Source organism: Cyanistes caeruleus, chromosome 6 (genome assembly GCF_971803275.1).
Source record: "Cyanistes caeruleus chromosome 6, bCyaCae1.hap1.1, whole genome shotgun sequence".
Taxonomy (NCBI): domain Eukaryota; kingdom Metazoa; phylum Chordata; class Aves; order Passeriformes; family Paridae; genus Cyanistes; species Cyanistes caeruleus.
The window spans coordinates 64,539,692-64,567,109 of NC_141706.1; the positions used below are offsets into that span (position 1 = coordinate 64,539,692).

The following is a 27,418-nucleotide window of genomic DNA, read 5'->3' on the forward strand; positions in this document are numbered from 1 at the left end:
CACATCCCTGGTCAAATTGCTGGTTCTGAACACATTAAAAGTTGGGGAGTTTGTTGGTGTGTAGCCCAGACTGGGCTGGTTGTACTGGCTGTGGGTTTACACCAGTGCAGTTGAAGGGCAGAATCTGATTTTATAGGCAGTTGCTGGGATAAAATAAGCTCTGGACCCAAGTCACTGAGGATTGATGGTGTTGCATACCCTGCTCCCAGCTGTGTGCTAACAGCAGCAAACAATCCAATTAGAGCCGTGGCTAATCCAGCCTAATGAGGTTTTGTTATAAAGTGGACAGAAGCAACTCCCTCATCTCTTCCAACAGCAGCACCACTCACGTGCATCCAATATTTCCCTGGCTGCAAAACTCACATCATCTTCTCCTTGCTGTGTGTCAGCAAGAGCAGAATCCCACCGTGAGAGCTTCCAGCCCTCCTGACGGGGACGTGGCTGCTCAGGGGGAGCTCGTCGTGCACAGGCTGTGGGAGCACTGGGCTCGTGGGGTGTGAGAGAGTCCATCAGCAGGGTGGCTGCTCTCTCCTGCAGGTACCACTGCAGGGTAAAAGGAACACTGGCAATTCTTTCTCTGGGGCCCAATTTAGCAGGAACATTCAACTGACGTATTCTCCACACCAGACCCACTCCTACCTCCATCCATCTGTCAAAGCCCAGTGATTGTTTCCGTGGCAATGCAATGGAGGCACCCTTTTGTCAGAGCAGAAACAATGATAGATCAGGTGCTGAGATTTTGAGGACACAGTTAAATAAGTCTATTTTAATGCTGAATGAGTTAAAGGCAGATTATAAGTGCCTTGAGTGGCCTTTTGGCAAAGCTGCTTTCTGTCCTGACTGCGGTGGTAGCAGGGCTTTGGGAATATAACATGCAGAAATTGTTCAGCTCATTTCCATCACCTATTTAACCATAGATTTCATTGTGTAATCAAATAAAGAGAAGGTATTTTGGCACATCCCATCAAGCCAGATGTTGCTGTCTCCAAATGAGCCAGCACTTCATGTCAGTAATGCAGTGTCGTGAATGCACAGATGGCTTTTGGAAGAGAACTCTGTTACCTGTTTGAGAGGCTCTGAATTTCCATCAGGGCAGTTGGATAAAAAAGGGCACAATAAATCCTAAGATGATCTGGCCATAGAATTTAGTTCCAGGACTGCATTTTTGTGTTGCATTGATTATTTAACTGGCAGGACTAGAGGGAACAGTGTGAAGCTGTGTCAGGGGAGGTTCAGGCTGGATATAAAGAAAAGATTCTTCATGCAGAGCGTGGCTGAGAAGTGTGGTCACAGCACCAAGCCTGACAGAGCTCAAGGAGCATTGGGGCAATGTTCTCAGGGATTCCTGGGGTTGTCCTGTGCAAGGCCAGGACTTGGACTTCGTGATCCTTGCAGGTCCCTTCCAACTCAGGATATTCCACAATCCACTTTTAGTAGCAACTGTGAGACCAGAAGCATTGTCCAAATGAAACTGCTCAGGTTGGTTCTTTTTATTACAAACGCTGCTGTCACGTGCTAAAGATGTCATATACTTGAAGATGATCTGAAGAGAGTTGGTTTTGAACCTCAGAGTGTAATCCTTCTCTCCAAGCCCTCTGGAAAATAGCAAAGGGATTTTTCTAGCCAAGGCAAGGATGCATTTTCTCACTGCGTGAGCTGCATCTGCAAACCTGTACATGAGCAGATAGCCACAAGTCATGTATTGCATCTTTCAGATAGCCACAAGTCATGTATTGCATCTTTCAGAGGGGCAAGGGAGCCTTGGGTGGACACGATGGCAGCAGCAGATGGGGGTCACCTCCTCCCCCATCTAGGACTCAGAATGGTGTTAAAGAACGTGGAAAGGCTGGATCTGAGTGATATTAATTGCGTGGTTTAGGTTAGTCACAAACATAATTACCTTGCTAAGTCAAAGTACACTGGGATATGTATATAATAATTAATGCAAGATGGAGACAGACTTCATTAGAGTCATGTGGAAAGCCATGTGTTCCCCTCTCTGGTTTCCCTTTGGTCTCCATGTCCATTCATAAGCTATAAAGCATCTACATTTGCAGGGTGAGAAAATAGATTTGCTCAAGCAGATGAAGAAACTAAAAGTAATCATAAAAAAGCCAGGAAAGAGCATGGGTTTGTTTTTATTCAATAATAAAAAATAATCTAGGTGGATTTGGCACTTTAAGATGTAGTGGATACAATAATGTGAGAGAGGTACTTTCCATTTCTCCCCTTCCTCTTTGGTCAATCCCATTGGCAGAGTCTGGCTTTGACACTCAGTCACAACCTCCAAGGAACACTTCTAGCAGCAAGATCTGACAGGCTGGTAAGGTTTTTCTTCTTAGTTTTTTTTTCCCAATCTCTTCCAGTGGCATTCTGTTAAGATAGCAAATGATGCCCAAAATGCAGTTTTGTTCTCAGCCTGTGATTCATCCCTGCCAAAGCCACAAACTGGGTAAGAAGTCCCACCCCATGCTGACATCTCTGCTCAAGGTGGTTGTTCAGGGCCAGATGAGGCTTTGAGCACCCTGGTCAGGTGGAAGATGTCCCTGTCCATGGCAGGGGGTTGGAATTGGATGATCTTAAGTTCCTTTCCAACCCAGACCATTCTACAGTTCTGTTATTCCCTGTATGGAAGTCCAGTGGAAAATGCTGCTCTTGATCCTTCCAAGTTTGGAGGGTCTTAGCAGATCCCTGATTGATAGCTGAGAGCTGTGGAGACAAAGAACCAGAATTCCATGAGCTCTGCCTTCCCTTCCTCTCCCACAGGACAACACTTCCCACCTGGAGGTTTCACTGCTCAGCTGTACAAATGGTGATTTGTTGTCCCTGCTGCTGGTTCCAGCTTTGGAAAGTGAGCCCAGCATTTATCTCTTCACCTCTCCTATCAACAGATATCCTTAAAATATGTTCAGATTGAGCAGCATTAGGTGTCCCAGGCTTTCTAGCTGTAAAAATGAAATATTGATAAATGGCTGCGCTGTCTGATTGCTTCAGGTATAAAGGAAGAAGAGTTCAGTGAATCAAGCAGTGACTTTCAATTTAATGCAATCTCTTGAATTACAGTTTTTGTCTCACCTGCTGGGTTTGTCAGTGCACAGAAGATTCATGCTTCTCTCTTGTACCAGATACAAATAACTCAGAGCTATTTTTGCACGTGTGGAAAAATAGGCTTCCATCAAATTTTGGTTGCATGTCACCTGCTAGACTTCTGCTGAGTATAATGTGAATCTTGTTCCGAAATGAATCTGAACTGAGACATAACGTGTCTTTCAACATAATGAAATCTCTTTAAATGATGAATATCAAAAGAAGGAGTGATTTGGAACCAGCCACCTCAGTGGCTTCTTCTCCAGAGACAGGCAGCTGGCAACCCCTTGCTGAAAATAAAACCTCTTTAAGTTGTGGACCTGAAAAATCAGAAATGCCTTTTTGAACATTTCACCCCAGAAGCAGTGATTGGCTTAACCTCACGGAGGCTGGGACTAATTTTGAGTTGAAGGTGTAACTTGCAAGAGTGACTTGCAATATGTTTACTAAGTCTTGAGTAGGTGATGTTATTCTTCCTTGACCAGTGGGAGAGGTAGCTCTTGGAGTTTTGAAATAAGTGGAAAAAAGTCTTGCAGGGAGTTGTGTGGCTGATAGATCATTATTTTCTCCATTAAAAAGTAAATTTGTGAAGATGAATGGCTTTTTAAAGGTCTGTAAACATCTGGTAGGCTCTAGAAAGCTCTTTAGAAAGTAATGCTCATCAAAAAATGAGGAGAGGCAGCACAGTGCTTAGCTTTCTTCTCATCATGTAGGTCTTAATTTTTCAAAGTGGGTTTGTGGGTCTGCTGTCACAGAATGTGGATTGTTTGCTGCACTGATTGGATTTGTAGGACTTCATCATCAGTTGGAATCTAAACTTGTGTGTCCCTCTTGAGTCAGAATTTCCTCATAATGGACAAAGAAGAAAGGGAAGAGCATCTTGAGAAAGATCATCTGGAGGGGGTCAGCTGCTGGTTTAGTCAGTTGTCTACTTGGTAGGAAAAAATTAACCTTGCAGGCTCTAAATAGGCTGAGAGATGGGGTTTTTTTCTGTATAATTCTGTATTTTATACATCAATCTCGGTTAGACTTGGTGAATCCAACACACTTTTAAGTCCATGGAAGATTGTATGAACCCACTGTCAAGATTCCTGTCTCAATTCTTGAGTCTTGGATACAGCCCTTGCTTTGGAATATACTCTCAAGCAGTAGTTGGGTTTGATGTGCTGTGCTCAAAGTGCACTGGAATGGCTCGTGTTGCAACAGAGTGTTCCCCTCTGGGATTTCTCCCACAGTTGTTGCACGTGTGGCACTTCATACATGGTGTTTCTGTCTATTTTTGTATTATTTTCAATATGAAGTACCTGTGATTATCACATTAAATCCTTCCAAGCCACAGCAAGGTCAGTGGCTGCTCTGGGTATGGGTATCTTCCACAAGTTTAGGTGAGATGGTCACCAGTTGAAGTAGCAGCTGCAAAACAAGCAGTGGGTGATCTCAGCTGGCCATGAACACACGTTTATATCTGCCAGAATGGCCTGTCATCCTGACTTTCTGCTGGAGAAGAAGACCCTCTTGTGCTACTCATGTGTTGACTTCTTACAGAGACACCTTCAGTAAATTTGGAAGTCCCAGCACAATCGATCACCAGTCACACCGATGGATTCCAGAACTGCACTCCTTGCTGTTGATTCCTGATTCTTAATCCAGCCCTTCATGCTCTTACTCATTAAATATGGTGTCCTACTCACTGGAAAATTCTTCATCTGGTATTTCTGGGACCTGGGTCTTCTCTGCCACCTCATGCCTCTGTCCAGAATCCATGTGAAATGTCTCGTCTTGGAGTTGTCTGCACGTAGCAGAGAAGAGAAAGCAACTTCTCTGAAGACGTGGAGATTCTGATTTAGTGTTTGTAAACGCTTAAAATCGGCATCTTCAATCCTGTAGCAGAAATCCTCATCCAAAAGTCCTGTGGGTGACCACGGCTCCATTCCATACAAGAGTCTCAAGGATCGTTCTGGAGGACAGAAAGAGGAAACTCTCCTCTAGAGAGGCTCCCAGCACTGAGGGAGGCAGTGGTTCCTCAGCCCTCCTTCCCACCCTGAGGGGGAATGGTGACCTCTCCTCTGGCCTGGTTCAGTGCCAGCGCTCAGGAAGGGGCCCACGTGAGTACAAATTCCTTTGACTGTGCAGGCCCTGTGGACAGAGCCGTGGGGCTGAGAACACACTGCAGCATGGGGCTCTCATTTCTTCAGGGGGAAGACTGGTTTTCATGCAGCACCATTTTATCTATAAGGGGGGAGAGAGTTAAGTATTTATTTACTCACTTATTTGCTTTATCCTGAGCAGAGCTGAAACCTGCATTTTTGCCGTGCGCTTCCTTTTGTATGCGTTTCACTGCCAGCCTGTTTGAAAGCCCCGCGTTCCTCCAGGGACTTTCCAGACAAAACTGATGCAAACTCTTTCTTCTCAGGTGCCTCACGATCATCTGTCATCCAATGCAAGCCAGGAGGCAACTGCCCCAGCAGACACAGAGGCATGACTAGGCAGCTCTCCCCTCTATCTGTTGCTGAAGATTCTGCTGCTCCCATTCTTGAGCTGCAGAATCGAAGTCCCTCGGGAATCTGTCGGCACAGCAGAGTCGAGAGGCAGAGCAGATCAGGTAGGAACCACAGCCGCACTCCCGGCGCCGCCGCGTGCCCGCCGGAGGCCTCTTCCCTCTGTCTCCACAGAGATGGGGCAGAGGCTGAGCATGCTGAGGTTTGGTTTGCCACGTGCAGGTCCTTCCCGAGCCCGGGGGTGAGGCGGGAAGGTGGCACGGACGGGAGGAGAAGCCTGGGATTCGCAGGTACATGACGCGCGTGAGGTGCTCGGCGCAGTGTGCGGCACGGAAGATCCTCAGAGCTGGTTAACCCTAGCGCACGCTTAGATTTCACAGAGTGGTTGTGTCTCCTCACCTTCAGCCTGGCCACACACCAGGGCCCTTAGGAGTTCCTTCTCAAAGACAGTGATGACCTCAGCTCGCACCACGGATGGTCTGATGAAGAGGAAGAGAAGGAGCAGCAGGTGGAAGGATTTCTAGGGAAGACCATCACAGCTCGGCTCATCGGTCAGCTGCACATCAGGGCTTCCATCACCTGCTTCCCTGCAGAAGTTTAGCTCAAATGAACCTGTAGGTGTGGTAAACACTGACCTCTTCACCATGGTGTCCATCCAGCAGCCGCAGGGATGGGATGGGAGCAGTTACAGTGTGCAGCCATAGGCTGGTGAGGCTGCTAAACCACACTGTTGAGGAGGAGAGACTTTAAATGAGTGAAATAATTTAACTCTCCAAGCTTTCTGGAAGGAAATTATTTAATTGCCCGAGTTCTTTGGAAGACTGCCTGTGTAGATACTGTGAGCAAAAAGGGGAGGAAGAGCAGGTTGGATCTCCCTTGCACACTGGACCTGGGGGAGCTGAACCTTCCTCTTGTCACTTGACCACCGATGGCAGCAAGTCACCCATTTCCTCCTTGTGTTGGAAAACAGGGATCTCATGCTCCAGGAGTACTCTCTTGATGGAAAATCTCAGAAGAGTATTGGAGGTGATCGTTGCTGCAAGGAGTTGATGCAGCATCTTGCAGTTGAGATCTTACTAAGGTATCAGAAAACCAACTCTCACTTTTCCAGGTAGCAGGCTGAAATAAGTGTGCCTGCTGGCACTGAGGTACATCCAAAATCAGGATCCATCTTCTCCAAAAAAGGGCTCTAGGCCACTTGGGTAGTGTCTGGAAATCATACTCCTCTAAACACTTACTTTGCATTTCTTAATTTCCCTTTTGATCCTGATCTTCCCATCCTCATCAGAGAAGTCTAACTAGAACTGACCCAATAGGTAAACAAATACAAAGAATACCATTTTCTAGGATCTAGTTGCTGAATAGCCAAAAGAGTTTCAATGAAAAGCTGTTGGTTTTGATTTTCCTTATCTCACTCTTCTGAACACTGCAAGCAAAAGTCTCTTCTGTGACCACTATGTCAGTAGGAATTGCACTGTGGACCAAAGGACCATGCAGGGATCTTTCTGCTCACTGCCTTCCACACAGTTTGCCATTGGCCAGTGCCATCTCCTTGTGTCAGCTGCAGTGTGATCTGCCTTCTTCCCTGTCCTTTCAGCCTTGTTTCTGTGCCCTTCCCAGGATAAATTTCTTGCTTTGTTCCAGTCCCATCTAAATGCAGACCCCGAGGATTTCTGCCACCTTGCCAGTTATAAAATGCTGTCTCCCAGCCACTTTGGCTGATAAATTTGTTTTCTCCTCATTATCATTTGGTGTCTAAACACAAGTGCTTGCTCCAGCCCCAGCTTCATGACTTGGAAATCCCTAAACCTCTTTAATAGGAAACCTGTGCCTGCTCCCCCTGTGGCTTCAAGTTAAAGCCCTGTCATTATTTTGAAATATATTTCTTATCTTGTCCTTTGGATTCTTTGGCCAGGAACTAGGTGTGCACATCCCATGGATTTTGAAAGCAGCTGTCAAGCTACTCTGTCAGTGGCATCAATCACAATTTCACTTAAGTTAATTGCAAATATCTGGTCTGGAGTTAAGTGCCTCCAGTGAGCTTAGATGTAGATAGATGTAGATATATCAGGATGGAATCAGCTCCCCTCTCACCATGCCTTTCCATTAGCATTAAATGTAAAGGGGCCCCAGACATCATCTTTATCCTGAATGCACAATTATTTGCTAACTACATCACTTGAGATGAATCCCACAGATTAAACACTTACAGCAGCTCCCCACTGTGCATTTATTCGGACTAGAACTTACACTGGTCTTTAAATCCAGGGTAGGTCTTGCAACAAGTGTGTGTTTCTGTGCCTTTCCCTGACGTTCAGACCTGGGACTGTAACATCCAAATCAAATGCTGATGGTGGTGCCATGCATAGTGACACCAATTGCATCATTATTTTGTAATTGAAAAATAGAAAGCATGGCTAAAAGTGCTTTATTTTTCTATCATTGTGTGATTATTTTAAATGGTAGCTGAAAAAGGACTAATTGCATGGTAGTTTTGCTTAGCAGGAAGACCTGCAAGTTGATGCTACTATAATATATTCTTTTTAAGCCATGCTAACTTGCAAATAAGCTGTAATTTACCTTTCAATAGATATCAGTCATTATTAGTACCATAAAAATATCTACTTTCTCTCAGCAGCCAAGGAGAATGCTAAAAGGATGCTTGCCTTTTCAGACCCGTGGCTGATTATCCTCTGCATGTTTTTAATAAACCTGTAATTTTATTTAAATTCTTGATTCACCACTAAACAATGGAGCCACTGAATACAGATTATTTTTAGGAAAAAAACCACATCACACAATTACAACTACAAAAAGCTCCATGTCCTAGTTAGGAAAATTCTTGATTCCAAATGCACTCCCTGCCCTTTTTTTATGTGTAATGTTGGTTTACAGTAATAGCTTGGAACCCCAGTTTGACCTTTCTTTATGGCTAATGTAGCAAAAAATGATAACAGAAAGGGAAACTAAACCTGAGTGTGAAAGGATACCTCTGTCACATAAAAGTTGAATATGGGACAGTGTATGTTCTCACTCAGTGCATCTACAACTTCTGTCAAAATCATATTGTTTCTTTTACACATCACATCATGTATTAATGTGGCTGATAATTGATAGGAGTAGTTAAGAATAGCTTCAGGCCATAATTTTTAGAAGATTTTCCCGTTTCTTCTACCAAACTGGTGTGATGTGGTCAGACAGGGTGCATGGTTGGAGCTCAGTGCTGCTCCATGAGCTCCCAGGACAGCAGCGTTAGAGCTCCCTGTTTTCAGCTGGCATCTGGGAAACCAAAATAGGGCTCATGGCCTGCATCTCTGGGAGATCTGTCTGGAGAGCAAGGCACCAGTCAGTGAGATCAAATTCTCCCCACTTGCATTAGGAAATGTGCACTTAGGTCTGAAAACCACTGTGCTAAAATGGGAAATGCCAGCTCTCCGGTCGCTCCTTGTTTATGTGCAGAGGTTTCTTTCCAGGCATGCCAAGTTTCACTTTTGTCCAGTTTGCTTTGTTAACTTCAAAAATGAAAGTACACCAGCCTGACTACAAAAAAGCCTTTCTCTGCATGGGTATGTAAAACCAAACTGTTTCTTCCCCATCCCAGCTTGCAAATAAAAGAAATGATTCTGGAATTAAAGTGTTGAGAAATAAGAACTTGGTGCTGTCTCCAGACCTACAGGCTCAGAGAGCTCTTCTGTTTTACACATGCACAGCAATTGCCTCTATAATGTTGGTTCCAAGGGATGTATTTTTATTCTGGAGATTTTCTGGCAGAGGGAATGAAGGGCTGATAAAGCAAATAGTGACAAGAGCTTATTTGTAATGCTGTTACCTCAGCCCTCAGTGTTGTGTTTGTCTTTGGTTCTGCCTCCTTGAAGTGACAGAGATGGTATTATTTAAATATTTTTGTGAGGATTTCAGTATTTATGGGACATAGAGGAGTTACAGGGAGAAGGCAAGGAATGATTTGTGACCTGGACCAGAAGGGGAGGTTTTGCCATTGTTTTGAATACTTTCATTACATGTACAACTCTTTTTCTATTCTTCCTTTTTTTCTTTCTCAGGAGAGGAAGGAACACAAACGCACACAGAGAGCAGCAGCCAAGAAGCCGAAGGACAGACACGATGCCAGTCTTGCACATCCACATTTCTCAAGCTAATCTGGAGGTTCCTGATCATTTTGTCCGTCTCTTCCTCCTGGGTTGGGACCACGCAGTTTGTCAAAATCACTTTTGAGACCTTTGACTGTCCCTTTTTCATGACTTGGTTCTCAACAAACTGGAACATTATGATTTTTCCCATTTATTATTCCGGGCACCTTGCAACTGCGCAGGAAAAGCAGTCTCCAATCAAAAAATTCAGGTAGGCTTTATGGTGGCAGTATCCCTTTAAAAAAACCTAATTCCTGAGGGCTGAGGTCACTGCTGTGCTCAGTTCCACCCCTGGTGTCAGGAGAATGAAGGTCATGCTGCAGAAAACCTCATTCAGAAATAGCTCGCAGGAGGCTGCCACATGAGTGATGTGTGCTGAATAAATGGATACTTGATTGTTAAAGGGCTTTTTTAATGAGTTGAAAAGGTCAATAATCTGTTTATAATCTTGCTGTTATGTTGTCTAATATCTCTGTATTTTGTGTTCTTGCCTGGATCAGGCCATTGATTAGTCTGTCCTGGTCCATTTATGATAGAATAGCAGTGTTGGGTACAACCAAACCAGCTCCTAGCTGAGAAGAAAGATGCTCAGAGCTGAGGAGGTGGTTTCCATGTGGAAAACCATGGCCAGCTCTCTGTGCTGAGCAACTATAGCAGGATGCAAGCTGCCCTTTGCTCCTGCTGGAAATTTATAAATCCCTTTTCAGTGACCCCTGAGAAATCAAGAGAAATACAAGTTAAGGGAGAACCCAAAGAAATCATCCAGTCCAACCACCAGTGCTGCAGCTTAGCTTCACCTTAGCCAGTTCTGCAGAAAACCACATCTAATCTGTCTCCAGGGCTTGGAAGTACCTCACATTCTGTGACAATTGATTTCACAGTTCCTCCTCCACTTGGATTATTCCACTGACCTGACAGTGATGTGGGAGCTGCTTAAAGGACAGGACAAAACTCAGCTCACCAAGAGATACCACACCTTGCCCAGGGAGGGAAGAGATTCACAGGGTCTCTTGGAGCTGGGACCAAATTCTGTGGTTCCAGTGCAGACTTACTTGGAAAACAACCTGCCTGATTCCAGCAGAATTGTCTGGAATTAGCCAGCATGGGGCCCATCCCTGGCTCCTGCTGTCACTGAGCACACAGGGAATCCCATTTGTGACTGTCAGGCTGGAGTGCAGCAGGGCCAAACTCTTCCCTCTGCTGCTTTTTGCCAGGATCTGAGATGTAATTTGGCCCTAAATTATCATTTCTGTCAAATCAGTGTGACTGAAATTGAACAGTTGCACTTAATTAAGTGCTTCTCTGCAAACCCTGGTGCTTTGTCTGTTAATGATGCTTCATTCAGATTTCTTCTGGAGTGTTTGTGAGAACATTAGCAGTGTCAGCTTGGCTTCTGCATGTGGGGTGAAGTAATAACAATTGCACAGCAGATAAGGAGGAAGGTGAGAAGAAATACCCTGCAGATAAATCTCCTGCAGTTGGTTCATTGATTATATCTCTATCAGAGCAAAACATTTGATGCATAAAAATCCCCTGTGCTTAAATGATTGATACATTTCCCCAGCTGTTAAGAATTCAGCTTTTAAAGTTAAGAACACTGTCTTAAATGCCACAGGAATTTCTGCAGTGGGTCAGTGAATGTGTGGACTCAGAACACCAGTGTTAGAGCTGATGGGAATCTTCCCAGAGTATTTCTTATTCCAGATATGTCAGGAATTCCTGTCCCAAGGAGGAAGTAGCTGCTGGGAAATAATGATTTCATCAGGGGGAGCAACTGCTTGGTCTGTGCTGTGTTACAACTTGACTATCCAAATTCCTACAGTTTGGATATGGCATGGGCATCTCCTCGGGATGAGCTTCGATTTTTTTGTGACTTAAAGGATTGAAAATTTGTAGTTTTAACTTGTAGACAGATCTAATTAGCAAAGAATCTTTGGAGGTCATTTCACCCAAGGCCTCCTCCCCAGAACAGGGGTGTTTTCAAACCAGCATTGATTGTTAGCATATTTTCTTGATTTGCATTCTTGATATTGTTCCTGTTACAAGGCTTTTTATTACATTTTGTAAGATTTCTTGCTGCTTCATTTGCCTGTTTTATTCCTGTGCAGTAGCTAATTCCTGTCAATAAACCCATTTGCAGCAGTTCCAGGCTTTCCTCGGAGACCAGAGGTGATTTATCTTTGTGTTTCTGGAGGATGTAGTTACTCTCTAGGAGCTTTAAAGACATCAGACATTCTGTCCAGCAGATATTCCCAGTGGGTCAGAACTAACAATGTCTGTGACGTCTTGGCAGAGATCAGTGATCCTGGGAGTGACTTGTAGAGTGCTGCCCCAGGCTGGCAAAGCTGCAGAGAGCCACTGCTCCTTTCATAAATCCCACTTGGAAGGACAGGAGCCTCAATCCTCAATTTTAGATTGGCTTTCTGGAAAGTTTAGGCTGCTCAATACTTAAAGGAGCTGCAAGAGAGATGGATTTTTGACAAGGACATGGAAGGGGAATGGCTTCAGACTGAGAGGGGGCAGGTTTAGATTAAATATTGAAAGTAAATTCTTGACTATGAGGATGGTGAAGCCCTGGCACAGGGTTCCCAGAGAAGCTGGGGCTGTCCCTGGATCCCTGGAAGTTCTAGGCAAGGTTGGATAGCAACCTGGGATAGTGGAAGGTGTCCCTGCCCACAGCAGGGGATTGGAACTGGATGGGCTTTGAGGGCTCTTCCAACCCAAACCACTCTAGCATTTTATTATCATAATAATTGAGATTATAAATTGTGCATTTCTTACCTTTCACACTTTACCTTAGAGATTCAATCTTGTAGTCTAAGAAAATAATTCATGGTTATGAACTTGCTGCTGCGTTTAGATGAAGTGTTTTGGTTTTCTTCTCTTGGTATCCCCTTAGTGTTGTAAAGAAAAGCTATGTCCCCCATAAAAAACTTGAAACCCCTTCCATTAATAGTAGATAAGATGATCTGAAGTTCAGGAAGCTCAGAAACAGGAAATGTAACCCTGCCCAGCATTTGCCACAGCAGGAGACACTGCACTTAGGAGTTGTGGTGTGGAATAGGTGGGTGAAATTTTCAATGTCAGTACATTTTACCTCCCCATCTGGCACTTTGGCTTTTCAAGGACAAACCCTGTGACCCAGAGCAGCTTCCTGCCAGGATACCCCCACGGTGTGAGAGCTGAGATTGGTGCTGCAGGCTCTTCCCAGCCTCAGGCACTGGCCAGGGAAAGCCTCGGTAGGTGCAGGTTTGATGTGAACTCACTGGGAGGAGTTGGATTTCTTGGATAACAAGAAGTGAGCATCACTTGAAGTGCAGACTGAGCCACAAGTGGCTGGTATTTGTATATGAAACCTGTCAGTGCAGGTTTCTCACCCACAAACCTCTCTCTGTTGCAGCTGTAGCTCAGTCCAGCTCCCTGAGCCACCTGTGGAGTAGCACGGCAGATCCAGACCCTCTCTGCAAAAAGGGTTCCTCAGAGGAACCCATCAGCACAAAGCTGGGCTTCCCATGGACCATTCCTGTGGGACACAGCATTCCTTGGTGCTGCCCCCTGAGCCAGGCACTGCTAATGTGAGAGATCATGCAGAATTCCCGAGCCCTTTTGCTGCAGCTCTCCACCACACACAGAGCTGGTCAGGCACTTTCTGCCACTTCACATTCAGTCAGTGCTGGGAACACAGCTCACCACGGTGCTTAACCACACTCAGTTTGATTCCTGTCCCCTGCAGTGGAGCTGGGAGGTATTTTATTGCTGCAGATGCCATCATTTAGGCAGAAGCACTGAATTTGTGCTCACAGAAGGTGCTGCTGTGTTGTTTGTTGCCCCAATGTCGCTGTGGCTTTGCCAAGTTCTAATCCAGGAGATGTCACTGCATTTTCTGGGTTCCTGAACCCCAGGTCTCTGCCTGATTGCTGGTTTTTTTTTTTTCTGTGAGCTGCTTAAAACCAGCTGCTGGATTTCACTCCAGAGGCAGCTGTGTGTCAGGAGGGAATAAACCCATTCCCGTGCAGGCATCAGAATAACTGAGAGGGCACACGAGCTATTTAGTGGGTGCCAGAGGCAAAGCTGCACGACTGCCTGAGGTGCTGTAATTCCTGAGAGCATGGCACACTGCCCAGAGCTCATGGCTGAGGGCTACCTGCAAGTAAAAAGAGTTATTTGTGTTAGAGGACAGCTTTTAAATAGGCTTCTTGTGCATTTGGTTTGTGTTGTAGTTTCAGGGTCAGCTGCCCTTAGATATGTTGTGCCTCTAAGTCAGCAGCCTGCAGCATTATTTGTGTGGGGAGGGTTCCAGGGAGCCTTCTCTCCTCAGCCCAGGGTTTTAATCACTGTCATGTCTGATGACTCCTGCAAGTTTAATTTTAGTTACATGTCAGAGAGGCTGAGTTAACCACTGAGCCACCAGCCCTCACAGAGCCTCAGGCAATCTGACTGGGAAAATAAAGTATTCTCCCTAACTCCTCACTGACTGAGCATTATTCATGGAGCTCTCCTAGGCACAGGGGTGAATTAGTCAAGTCTCTGCCTCACTCAGCACAGCCCTGTCAGAGACTTTGCTGTATTTTCTTCACTGAGAGTTGAGGAACCACCAGCCCCTGTTTTGTCTGGCCACTGCTGTGTGTGATGGAAGCCCTTCCACCTGCTTAAACAGCCCATTGCCTGGGGCCTGTGAAGCATTCCCAGATTCTTTTCCTGGCTGTGCATCTCTGCTTCTCCCTCCCACTGCTTCTAGGAGCTCAGAGATAAGTGACATTATCACAGCCACAACTGCCTCTCCCAAATCAGTGACCCACAGTAATGTAACACCCACTGAGCCTTCCTCCTTTGAGGATTCACTCTGTCAGGGTGCTTGGATCCATCCTCCTGACTCTGCTCCAGGTTTGTCTGTGTGCAGACATCCCAGGGATCTGCAGGACAACAAAACCTGGCCTGTTCTGGCATCTGGGTCCAGCTGTGCCCTGAATTTCTGGAGGCAGCCCAGGCACCTTTCTGCCTTGTTTTAACACACCCCAGGCTTTTTTCCTCTGAGATCCTGTCAGCTCCTGAGGCAGGTTGGATTTATAATGATCCAGAAGTGATGGCAGAGCTCCCAGCACACAGGTGTGGAGCTCACAGTGCAGGTCTGTCCTTGCCAGGACATGGAGCACCCTGGCTGTGATGCCACAGAATGGTGACACAGCCACACTGCACCCACCTGTCTTGAGGTGAGATGTAGTTTGAGCCCACAATCACCCTCTGCATCCACCTCAGTCTCAAGGGGAAGAAAGTAAACTGGTATATCTGCATGTTAAGGAGCACTGGAGTGCTGCCAGTGAGTCCCTTCTCACACAGGGAAACTTGTCAGCTCTAACTCCTGTTGAAATCAGAGTTACAAAAGCCTGCAATCAGACTTAGGCATTAATTTATTTGCTTCCCTGAGTGTTTGCTTTGCATCTCAGATAAATGATGCACACCAGTAGCTGTTCTTTTTTTATATTTTAAACACTTTTACCCTGGTCTTTGGTGAACAGGACTCCTGAGAGCATTGAGGTCCACTGGAGTGAAGGAGATAATTAGCAGATCTACCAGCCTGAGTGTTAACTTGTTACACAGAGTTCGAGAACGGAATTTATTATTGCCAAAAATGACTGCTTTGTACACCAGGTTGTCTTAGTGGCATCAGGAAATGAGTGGTTATTGAGTAGAATCAGGTTAAGATGGACCTGATCTCAGTTATTACACAGTTGTTATTAATCTACTTTCCTCAAAACGAGAGTGAAGGTTTCCAATCTTAAGAGTAAAAAAATCGTGGTGTCTTTAACAGCAAAATTCCCAAGAATTAGTTAAAATGGTTACATTGAAATTGAAAACAATTTTGTCTTCCAAATCAGGATAATTATCAGATCACCCCCACCACCCCCAAATAACAAACATTTTTGACATCACATTGCAGCTCAGTCTTTGAAGTTACTAATTAGTTCTACATAATGAGTGTTTTAGCAATCCTCCAGACACAGCCATGTTTGGCTGTGAGCACTTTGGAGCCCCAGGACCTCGGGGCATTTGGATTAATCCCTCCATATCCCTTTCCTTGCAAGGATGTGCTGCAGGTTGAGGCTGCCTTGGTTCACTCTGCTGCTCTCTGAGGTCACTTGTGGGAGCTCCCGTGTTTTAAGCAGTGTCTGGAGTCTGCCATGCCAAGAAGTGAAGCACAATGGGAATATCTTCAGGAATACCTTCAACCAAGAGTGCAGACAGTGGAGTTGCTAAAAAACATCATTCCCAGTCTGGGAAAGGCAGAGATTCCTGAAATCCTAAGAAGCAAACAGCTCACTTGAGCTGAGTGTGAGACAGTGTTTGGGAAGCTGGGGTTTTGTTTGCAATTTAATCCTCAAGGAAATGTCTCCCAGAAAACACAGCTTTTCACTGCACAGTAAAATGAAGCTGTTAAATACCTTTCCCTCCCTTTCCCTTCTCTCACACTCCTCTTTGCCTGGCTCACTCCCCCTGCCTGGTGGTTCCCTTCCCCACCACGCTGATGTGTCTGCCAGTCTTTTTGAGTATCTTTAGGCAATCCTTAAAGCTTCCTTGGCCATACATAAAAACATATTTCAATAGGAGTGAAAACAGGGCTTGGAGCAGTGCAAAAAAAAAAAAAAAAGGAAAATTGGAAAGATGCAGAGAAAAAATGGTGATTCTAATCCCTGTGCTCACGGCCTTGAAGGCAGAGTCTGGGAGCTGTCAGAACATTATAGATAACCTTCATTTCTGTGTGTGAGTCCCTGGGATTATTGTTGCACAGAGTGTGATTATTCCAGGTAAGTTACGTCTTTTCTTCTTGCCAAATTGCTGTTTTAAGGAGATTGTGCGCTTTTTCCCCCCGTGTGAATTAAATAATGGATTCTCTTGGGCGTGTGGAGTAGTTAGGAAAAGCACTATAAAAGCCTAATGAATGTTTGTTGTGCTGGAGTGAATGCTAAGGAAAACCCTGGCTGAGACTGAAACTCTTTTCTTTCCTTAGGGAATGCAGTCGGATTTTTGGTGAAGATGGTCTGACGCTGAAACTCTTTCTTAAAAGGACTGCTCCCTTTTCTATTCTGTGGACTTTGACTAACTACCTGTATTTACTGGCTTTAAAGAAGCTCACAGCCACAGACGTCTCTGCCCTGTTCTGTTGTAACAAAGCTTTTGTCTTCTTGCTTTCTTGGATTGTGCTCAAAGACAGGTTCATGGGAGCAAGGGTAATGAACGTGCCTCCTTTTCCACTCTCATGTTTTCATAATTGCACTTAAACCCATCAGCCATGGTGCTGCCACAGCACTGCTGCACTGGGGCGTAGCCACACCGTGAAAACCTTTCTCATGTAGTTTTATGGTGCAGCCTCAGGATCAGTTAGAGACCTCAGAACTTCAGAAATTCAGTGTGGGAATTTCAAGGAGCTGTTACAGCCAAGTGTAACTCGATGAATTACAGTAGAAAAACTTCCAGTTTCATATAAACCTATTCTGTCTTGGCTTACTGTGCTGAAGTTTAGTTAATTTTATTTTAAATTTAGTGATGAATGTTTAGGTTCTAACCAAAGCAGTTTTATTCCTTGTTTGGGTAGACAGATGTTTTCAGTGTGTGATGATTTTTCTTGTGCTGCCCCATCACTTTTCTCACACACATTCACATGTGCATGTGCCAAAATTGCTTTAAAATTAGCACAGCTCTCTTGTTTGGAGGTGCATTTTGCACTGAAGTATTACAGGACCCACTGGCAGTAAAATGGACCCTGCAGAAATTTAAAACAGAACTCAAACAAAACGATCCCCTGGATCTGGGGAAAGCAAGTTTGTTGTGTAATTTTCCATACACACATCTCCCAACATGCAGCAATTTAAATTGTTGGCTTCACACCTTGGATGAGGTATAGTGAGGATTTCTGCTAGTTCATTGATGCAGCTTCCCCTCTGAAATGGCTCAAAGTCCCATTTTGCACAATCCTGACTGAATTATTGAAAACCTTGAACTTCATTAGGCACTGGCTGGGGCCAGGTGTGGTGGCTGTGACCAGAAGAGACCAGCAGCAGCTGGATTTAAGTTCCATGGAAAGCATGATGGATCAGGACACTCACCCAAGTCAGTCTGTTTTTTGAAAATGGGCACAGCAGCTTTTTCTTATTTTTTCTTTTTTTTGTCTTTTATTATTTTTTGGTTTTTTTGATTAATAGTGTGATAGAAGGGTTCAGAAATGAAAGGAAAAGACATCCTGTTGTACAGGTATCTCATCTGGCTTTTGGAGCAGCCACCAGGACACTGAGCAGAGCATTGTGCTTGCCAGGCTTGCTTGAAGGTAACACCTGGATATCTATTTCATACACAGCTGGAAATACAGAAAGATCAGGTGAATGTGACCCACCCTCACTGACAGACTCAAAGAATAAACAGGGTGTAAAACCCTCAGTTCTCTACAGAAATAACAGGAACAATAACTATCCCCCTCTGCCCCTTGACCATCTGAAAAAATTGAGTATTTTGTACCCTTTAAGCTCACTTTCATCTCAAAGCAACAACTTTCTGGAGGAGCAAGTGTAGCTCTTGTGTTCTCCTAGCCTGCTCTGTTAAGGAAACCTAGAAATAAAAGCTATTTTCAGTTCTTATTTATTTTTCACTGACTAAAAAAAGGTTGCCATAAATATGCATTAGTAGAAATGCTGTAAACACCATGGGGTGTGAACAGGGAAAAGTGAGCAGCAGACCCTGCCCATAAACTGAATTTCACTGCTCGCTGGCAGAGCCTGGATGCCCATTGCTGGAGAGGTAATTCACAGCGTTTTCCAGCTGCTCTGCTGACAGAATAACACTTAATGATGTTAATAACCACGCAGGAGAGTGTTTGAGAGCTAAAATACGACAGAGCAGCACAGACCCAGCTTTTTGTGCTCTGAATGCTTCAGCTGCTCTCGCCCGCAGCCCCTCAGAGAGCAGCAGGAATTGGGTTATTTGGACAGGGAAGGACATGAAGAGAAATAAAGGTTTAATCCTATAGGCTGAGCCATGTTTTGGTGGAAAAACTGCACCCAGGAGCTCAGCCAGCTTTTCCAAGGAGCTCAGCTCCCAGCAGCTCCTGCAGAGCTCCGGGGATGTCTGGGTTGCATCGGGGTGGGGATGGATGCTGCAGTGCCTGGGACAGCAGTGGCTCTGCAGCACATCCCCAGCTCCCTGTGTGCCCAGTGGGGCTGCAGCAGTCCCCAAACTGCCCATGGGTGCCCACGGGCACATGGCAGCTGCCTGACATCCCTCTGATCCCCTGGCACCCTTCCTGCACACCTGAAAGCAGCTGCCAGCCAGGCTGCAGGGCTGGATTTTCAGATGCCACATCTTAAGGCAATCCTGTCTCGCTGGCCACCCTGTGGAATGGCACAATCCCACCTGTGGGAGCACTGAATAACTGCAGAAGGGCTGCACACAAAGTTTCAGCTGCTGTGGCTGTGTTTGAGGCACCCAGAGCGTGTGCTCTGCAGGCAGAGCCACGTGCCATCAGCTGTAGCACCCACCTGAGAAAAAACACAAGGGCAGGTTTAGGTTGGGTATTAGGAAAGATTTCCTTACAGGAAGGGTGGTCAGGCACTGGAACAAGCTGCCCAGGGAAGTGGTGGAGTGCTCAGAAAATGTGTAGATGTGGTGCTTGGGGACAGAGTTTAGTGGTGGATCTGGCAGTGTCAGGTGAAGGGTTGGACACAATGAGCTCTTCTCCAACCTTAACAATTCCCTGGTTCTATTTACCTATCAAAGGTAGAGCTCAGGTGCCCTGAGGTACTTCCTGCCCTGGGCAAGGACACACAGAACCATCCCTGCACCCTAACCTTTGCCTGGACACTTCTCAACAGCTCTCTATCAAATTAATAACGTGTCCATGTCACACTTTGGGAAGTCCAGACAGCTTTGGCTCAAAGCAAGCACGAATATTTAAATGACTTTACATATCTGAGTAATTCTGCTGGCTGGTGCTGCTTAAATTTAAACACATGCTTATATGTTTGCATATTTAAGCTCTTAGTTGGACTTCATGTGTGGAGTTGAATCAATGTTTTTTAGGTAGGTACAGAGTAGTTTGGGGACATATTTCTCCCCTGAAAATGTTGACTTTAGCCTGGAGAGAGGTTTCTTCCCTGTCCTTGAAGGTGTTCAATGCCAGGTTGGATGGGGCTTGGAGAAACCTGGGACAGTGGAAGGTGTCCCTGCCATGGCAGAGGGTTGGAACTGGATGATCTTCAAGTTCCCTTCCAACCCAAACCATTCTGTGATTCTTTACACCTCATTTTCTGCTGTGCTCCACAGAGAAAAAAAAAAAATGTTTCTGATAAACTGTTGGTTGGCCCTGCTCTCTTTCAGGGGAAAAAAGAAAAAAAAAAGAGGCAAGCTAATATATCATTCCTTACCTAGGAGGCTCCAAAAGAAAGTTAACTGTGCTCTTCCATTAATTAAAAGCCTGGTTTAATGAGTTGACAGCCACCTTTGCTTCCCTGTGACCTTGCAGAGCAGCCTGCAGATGAGAGCTCAGGTTTCTAAAGCCAGCACCTGAGGCAGGAAGAGGTCAGCTGTGCTGATGCCCTGGTGTGCAGCATGCAGGAGGAGCCCTGAGCATGACATTTAAATAATGTTTTTGCTGTTTTCAGTCTCAGGTGTTGATGCTCTGCCTGCCCATCATTTTAGTTGTGCCAGGGGGAAAAAAAAGTGCTTGGCTTTATAAATATTCGATTAAATTAGGAATCTGGCTCTCTAAATTTGGTTTAGGCAGACTGGGAGTGAGTTTTTCATGACAGGAAGAGAGGGGACGATGGATCTATTTATTTTCACTGACACAAGGAAAGGACTGAGCAGTGAGGGCACCAAGAATTAAATCTCCATCCTTGCCCTTGGAAGGAGGGCATTACTACACTGGACTCTGCTGTTTTGCCTTCTGAGACAGACTCATTGCTGGAAACACTCCAGCTGGCAGCTGAAATCCTGAATTTCTGTGTGGGGCAGGATGTGTAGTGCAGCCTGAGGTGAGTCCAGCCCAGCAGTGTGGCAGGGCAGGGGGTTCTGGGCACTCACAGGAGAGGCTGTGGATGTCTGAGGGGTCCTGGCTCAACATTGCTTTGGGGATGGAGCTGCTGTGGTGTCCCCAGGATGGCTCAGCTGCTGGAATGTATTACCCTGGGAAGGAAAAGGGGGAAACCTCCTGGTCCCCTCTTGCTGAAACCCTCCCAGATCTCATCCCACCATTGAGACTGCAGTTCCACAGGGGACTCCAGCCCATGGCATTGGGGAATCTGGATTTCAGCTGCCATTTCATGGGGAATTTGGGGATACCAGTGATACCTGTGGGTTTTGCTGACCTGCATCTTGGAGTTGGGGTGTTTTACATGTAAATCAGCTGGGATACAGACCTGCAGTGGGGTTTCTGACTTTGCCATGTGAGGGGGCACCTGTGTGCCTCAGGGACCGATGAAATAGGGCTGATGGTGAGGGGGAAGGACTTCAAGCTGCACCCAGGAGATGAGTTTTCCTGGGAAGATGTGGGCCTGGATGCCTGTGGGATTTAGGAGCTGACATTTTCACCTGAAGTCTCAGAGATTTGCCGTGCCCTGGGAAGTGTTTCTGGGTTTTCCATTGTCCCCTGTGTGGGAACACCTTCACCTGAGTCAGTCCTGTGTCCCTGTCCCATGTGTCCCTTGAAACGTGGTTTTGCTCACCTGACTGGCTCTGCTGAAGTTATTTTGTTGTATTTTTTTGTGCTTATTGCCTCAGTCTGGCTCACATCTGCTTGGGATGAGTGTCAGTGGTTTTCTGGGACTCTTTGTAAAACTGTGAGCTCTGAAAGGCTGTTTTACATGTTTGGATCAAGATGAAGTCTTTGAAGTCTGTAGGCTGAAGCTTAGGTTTATCTAGGGCTAAATATTTCTTAAATAAAGTTCAGTGATGTTTTCAAGAGGCAAAGTGCCTGTGGCACATTGGTGATGGCTCAGGAGTTGTGCACTGGCTCAGGGAACACTCCATGGAAGCTGGGTGTTCAGTGTCTTTGAAATTCACACTCCACATTTACCTGCTGAGGGCAGTTAGGTGGAGAGGGGGAGTTTTTTAAAGAATGAAACACACTGGGCTCCCTACAACTTCCTTAAGGTTCTTGGAATCAAGACCCAGAATTTCAGATATGGGATAAGTAACAATTCCTGCTCTTTTTCTTTGAAGCTCCTTAGATGCTCTCTCTGGGATTTTCAAATGAGGCCAGAAACCTAAGCACAAAGGTAAAGGCTTCATGAAGAAATTTGGTCATGTCTGTCCAAAAATGCTGTCAGGGCACAGCCAAAACAGCTGGAAGAGCTCCCTGTGGTACCCTGGTATTCCAAAATACAGGGCTCATTCCCCAGGACTAAATTTCCAGGATGTTTAGCCATCTAATGATTGCATTTCAAGTCAAATTGGTGGCATTGCTAAATATTTCTCTCGTTGTACAGTAGAACGTGATGCCTTAAAATTTCTTGATCTTGCAGTTGCCTCTCCAAAGTGGATGTTTAGCTGACAAAATCCATAATGATGGATGTTCTGTCAGTAGGCCCCAGCAGAATTTGCAGTGCTGTAGATCCACATCCCTGTCAGTGCACGCACTTCCATTATGCTTTACATCTCTCCCACGATCTTTCCTATTTAAGGGAAAACAAGAAAGCTCCAGGTCAGAGCAAGCGCGTAATGACGCTCATGAGAAGCCCCTGGCGGTGATGACCTCAGCTTTACACTGCTTTGCTTTGTCTGTGCAGATAGTGGCAGCAATAATGGCAATCACAGGAATTGTAATGATGGCATATGCAGATGGTTTCCAGGGTGATTCCATTATTGGGGTGGCCTACGCCGTGGGATCAGCCTCCACATCTGCACTCTACAAGGTAGGTCACAACTGTTTGTTGGCACTCCTACACTCATTAGCATTGGCTGTTGAAAAGACACAAATACAAAGAGGATGGCTGCAAAATAAATGTTTTGTTCTCTTCATCACTTCTGCGTCACTCACGTTGTGACAATGTCAGGAAATCTACCCCGAGGGTAATTAGCTGTCATCTGCCAATTACCCAGAATGGCGTTTCTTAATGAGCCTTTAATGAAATCTCCACTGCCACCTCAGGAGGAGTTCATGATCATTTTTAAATCATGACAACAGGGTTTATCAACACCTTTCAAAGTGGCTTTCCATGTGCAGCAGGGAGGAGGGCCAGGTTGGCCAGCTCATCCCAGGTCTGCCCTGCACACGCTGGGCTCAGAGCCCTGGGGTGAGCACAGGTAATTCCCTGGAGACACTTCTGCTTGGAAGAAGTGGCTGCTCTGGAAGGCGAGGGCTGGGAAAGGCAGGGATTCTGTGTCTGAGGAACAGGTTGGGCTGGGTTTGTTTTCAGCTGCGTGCTTAAAGTTTGGGGTGAGTTGTGGTGGGATCAGAAGCTGCCCTTGCAGCTTTAGACTTTGCTCGTCTCACTCATAAATTTGTTGTGGCCTTTCACAAGTCACTCAGTTCATAGAGGACAAATTCTCACAGAGTGAGCCCTTCCAGGCTGGTTTTCCTCTCACAGCAGGGTCGTGCTGTGGAAGTCACTGGAGTCTCCTCCCAAATCCCAGCATTGCCACACTCAGCACAAATCCTCTACATTCAGTGCATGAATGGTGTGTCCTTGGGTTCTTGCTTTGGTCTTGCTTTTCCCTGGGTTCTTCTACACTTGTTCCTCGTGGCATTTTGTGTAAAGCTTTGTTACACAGCCCCAGCCATCCCTGTGGTAAAGACATGGTGCCAAAACACAGGGAAGGGCAGAAATCCCACCAAGGATCCCCCTGCAAGACTCTTGTGTGGGAAAAGGGCTGGGCTGTGGCATGTTGCCCTTCGCTCCACTCTCCCCAGTGGAGTGCTTCCATGGCAGGCATGGAGTCTAAACCCCTCCTCTCTCCTCTTCTCTCCAGGTTTTGTTCAAAATGTTTCTTGGGAGTGCAAACTTCGGGGAAGCAGCTCATTTTGTGTCCACCCTGGGCTTCTTCAACTTCATCTTCATCTCCATCACCCCCATCATCCTCTACTTCACAAAGGTGGAGTACTGGTACCCCTTCTCTGCTGTGCCGTGGGGTTACCTGTGTGGAGTAGCTGGCCTCTGGTTAGGTATGTGATAAAAAAAAATATGTTTATAATTTAAAAAAATTAAAACAATATTTTCTATAATAATAGAATTATTTAATATTAATGTAATATTTAATTTAATATTTAATTAATTTATATTAATAAAATAATTTAGTTTTCTAATTAAAAAAAATTCTGGGGGCTTCACCTCTCCTACCCTGTATCAATGTAGCCTCAGGCAAAATTAATTTCCCCCATCCCCTTAAGCAGCAGAGCTCTCTCACAGATTAATTCTGGTCCTGGTGCAAACTGGTGCTCCTTAGAAATGATTCATATTTCTCATTACACTTCATGAAACATTGCTATTAATTTATATACAATTAATAATTGATATGTAAGCACAGTTATAATTAATAATAATTAATAATTAACCATAATAGCAGGGAGTAAACATGAAGCAGCACTACTAATTGCCTATTTTTTCATCCCTACTGTAGGTCCACACCAATGCCCCTGTTTCTGGCACAGCTTGGCTGCTGTAAATCCCATTTCAAAGGGCTGCATGTTCCCAGGCAGCTCCTGGGGGATGTTTGTGCACTGACAGGGGCACCCCCACACCTTCCTGGGGGTGCTGCAGGCTCTGGGCAGGGCTCACATAAGGCTCCCTCTTTCTGAGCCAGAATTGCCAACAAAATATCTGTTGGATTCAGCCCCAGGGCATTTTAATTTCCACATATAACAAGACCCTTTCTTTTGGTAAAGTCTCTTTTATTCCATAATTGAAGAGGTTTTTGTCTCACTACACATTTATTAAATGGAAGCAAAGAGAAATGTCATTGCCCATCCCATCCTGAGCTGCTGTGAGCACCTTCAGCTGCTGCAGCCACAACTGCAGCTGCCCTGAGAGCTCCTAGGGGACCAAAATTAGGGATAATTTGTCACCCAAGTGTATAAACCCAGCCTTATGCAGGGGACTCAGCAGCAGGACTGGGTGGTGGGTGATCAAAGTCTTAAGTTTGCTTTTAATCTTTCAAGGAAAGGTTAAAGAAACTTAAGCAAACTTTAAGGGTTTTTTAAATCTTTCATAGAAATCGGAGCTCTCTGGGGGTGCTGTCATGTAACAAAAAAACCCCAAACCCCAAACAACAAAAGACCAGGTTTTTTTGTACCTGATTAAAGCCTGTGCAAAGCCATGGAATATGACAACCTCAGTATTAAAGATTAAAAATCAATTACTTTGTGACAACTCCCTCATTGTGGTGTGGATACTAAATATCACATATTAATATCACATATTAATATAAATATAAATAATAAAATAATTCATATAAATATCACATATTAATATCTACATACTGTAGAGTCAAGGTGTAGGAGAAAAGTCTCACTCTGGTGTTTTCCCCCATTTTTATGTATTATTTTCTCTGTTCTTCTCCAGCTTTCAATATCCTGGTTAACGTTGGGGTGGTGCTGACCTACCCCATCCTGATCTCCATCGGCACCGTGCTCAGCGTCCCTGGAAATGCAGGTACCACTGCTGCTGCTGCCAAAACGAGCCCATGGCAACTCAGAAAGCAATTTAATTGCTTAAATAATTTGTTGGGTGGAAGTTGACTCCAGAGTCCTGTCTTGAGCAGCCTGTGTCTCTGCTCTTCAGTCTCCTCAGCCTCATCACTCTTGGGGCTTTGAGCACCAGGAAATATTTGGTTTTAGGGGAATGCAGCTGTGCAGCAATGCCTGTGGGAGGCTCAGGGGTGCTGTAGTGCTGTTGGTGGAGCTGAGAGCCTGGGTCTGGAGTTCTCTGGCCCACGTGCTGCTGTCTCCCCATCTCTGGTTCCTGAGGGAACCCTCTGCTGATGCAGCCTGTTGTGGATAAAGAGTTACCACCGAGTGCCTTCCATCTCAGAAATCACAGAACCATAAGTTTGTTAAGGCTGGAAAAAACCTCCAAGATGATCAAGTCCAACCTTCAACCAAATATCCCTGTGCTCACTAAGCCATAAAGTGAAGTGCCATGTCCACTCACTTTTTGGACACTTTGAGGGGTGGTGGCTCCACCACTGCCCTGGGTAGCCTGTGCCTTACCAGTCTTCCAGTGAAGAATTTTTTCCTAATGCCCAATCTGTCCCAGCTTGAGGTCTTTTCCCTTTGTCCTGTCCCTTGTTCTCTGGGAGCAGAGCCTGAGCCTCACCTGGCTGCACCCTCTTCTTGCAGAGAGCCAGAACATCCCCCCTGAGCCTCCTTTTCTCCAGGCTGAGCCCCCTCAGCTCCCTCACAGACCCTTCACCATGGAAATGTTGAGGTTTAATCCAGTCCCTCCAGGCTCCCTTAGATCCTGCACAGAGGAGCTGTGGCACTCCAGTACTGCACTGTCAGATGATTGCTCAGGGAGATTTGAGAGCCACAGGGCCAGAGTGCAGCACAGAGGGTCACAGGGACGTGGCAGGCTGCCCTCAGTGCCATCACCCATCCTGCTGCTGTTGTGACGCCGTTGTTGTTCCTCTCCTCCCAGCCGTGGACCTGCTGAAGCACAAGATGATCTTCAGCGTGGTGCGGCTGGGGGCCACCATCATCATCTGCATCGGCTTCCTGCTGATGCTGCTGCCTGAGGAGTGGGACGAGATCACCCTGAGGTTCATCAACAGCCTGAAGGAGAAGAAGAGCGAGGATCACTCCGAGGACATGACGGAATCCAGCGTCCACACGAGGAGCAGGAGCAGAGCCAACGGGACGGTGTCCATCCCGCTGGCGTAGGGCTGGAGGAGCGTCCCTGCACGCAGATGTGTATTCTGTGAATATAGCTTAACTTTCCTCACCACCTGTATGCTTCAAAAAACGTCATCTAACCTGAGCAGGGGATGAACTGTAAGATAAGAGAAGTACATCTATAATAAATGTTTACATTTATACACTTAACAAGGAAGGGGTGTAAATAACTACAATAAAATCTTTTGTAATAAATGTTTTAAGCTTGTGTCTTTCTGAGCCTGGTGAGTTTAAAATGTGGATCAAGTTTACATCGTTTATCTCCCTCTCTGCTGGCAGAAGTAGAGCCATTTTGGAGGATACAAATCTTGGATATTTCCAGTTAAATCTCAAAATTTGACATCTTGACTTACTTTCAATGAAGTGCCCTTTCAGCAAGGGTAGCAGTTTTGGAAAAGCATTTCAAACTTCTCCTGGGGTTTTGAAGAATCCATTTCTGAAATGTTAGCACTGATATTCCCAATTATTATCAGAGTAAATATTCCATGATGTGCAGAACATCAGGCCTCTCCTCCCAGGCCACGTTGAGCTGTGCCTCCTTCCATCACCACCTTTCCAGAAATGGTGCTGGAATTTGGGTAAATTCCAGTTATTGAGTAAAGCAAAAAATACCTTTATTTACCTCATTTTCTCCCAGTAAAGCTGCACTCCCAAGTTTCAGGAGAGATTCAACACCCTTGATTGCTGCTGTCCCTGGGAAATGCCATTTTCTATTTTCCAGAGCGTTGAGACAAACAAATATTTTTCTTAACCTCTACTGTGGAAAAGTCTTTCAAACGCCAGATGAAACCAACCAACCTCCCCCTAAGGCTGTT

The 27,418-nt window shown here is 45.5% G+C and overlaps 1 protein-coding gene across 3 annotated transcripts in view; it reads left to right on the forward strand.

Moving 5' to 3' along the window:
• Positions 1-26,798, forward strand: part of SLC35F4 (solute carrier family 35 member F4) — a 109,239-nt gene extending 82,441 nt beyond the window's left edge. The window contains exons 2-8 of one of the 3 annotated variants that reach the window (XM_086894023.1): positions 5,501-5,689; positions 9,647-9,944; positions 16,740-16,959; positions 22,504-22,629; positions 23,687-23,879; positions 25,276-25,365; positions 26,350-26,798. In XM_086894023.1, the coding sequence (XP_086750149.1) occupies positions 5,501-5,689; positions 9,647-9,944; positions 16,740-16,959; positions 22,504-22,629; positions 23,687-23,879; positions 25,276-25,365; positions 26,350-26,591 (1,358 nt within the window). In that variant the 3' untranslated portion in view covers positions 26,592-26,798. Of the gene's footprint in view, positions 1-5,500; positions 5,690-9,646; positions 9,945-16,050; positions 16,537-16,739; positions 16,960-22,503; positions 22,630-23,686; positions 23,880-25,275; positions 25,366-26,349 lie in introns of those variants that run through there. The other 2 variants (XM_086894024.1, XM_023927316.2) reach the window with 2 other exon arrangements.
• Positions 26,799-27,418: the final 620 nt, after the last annotated feature.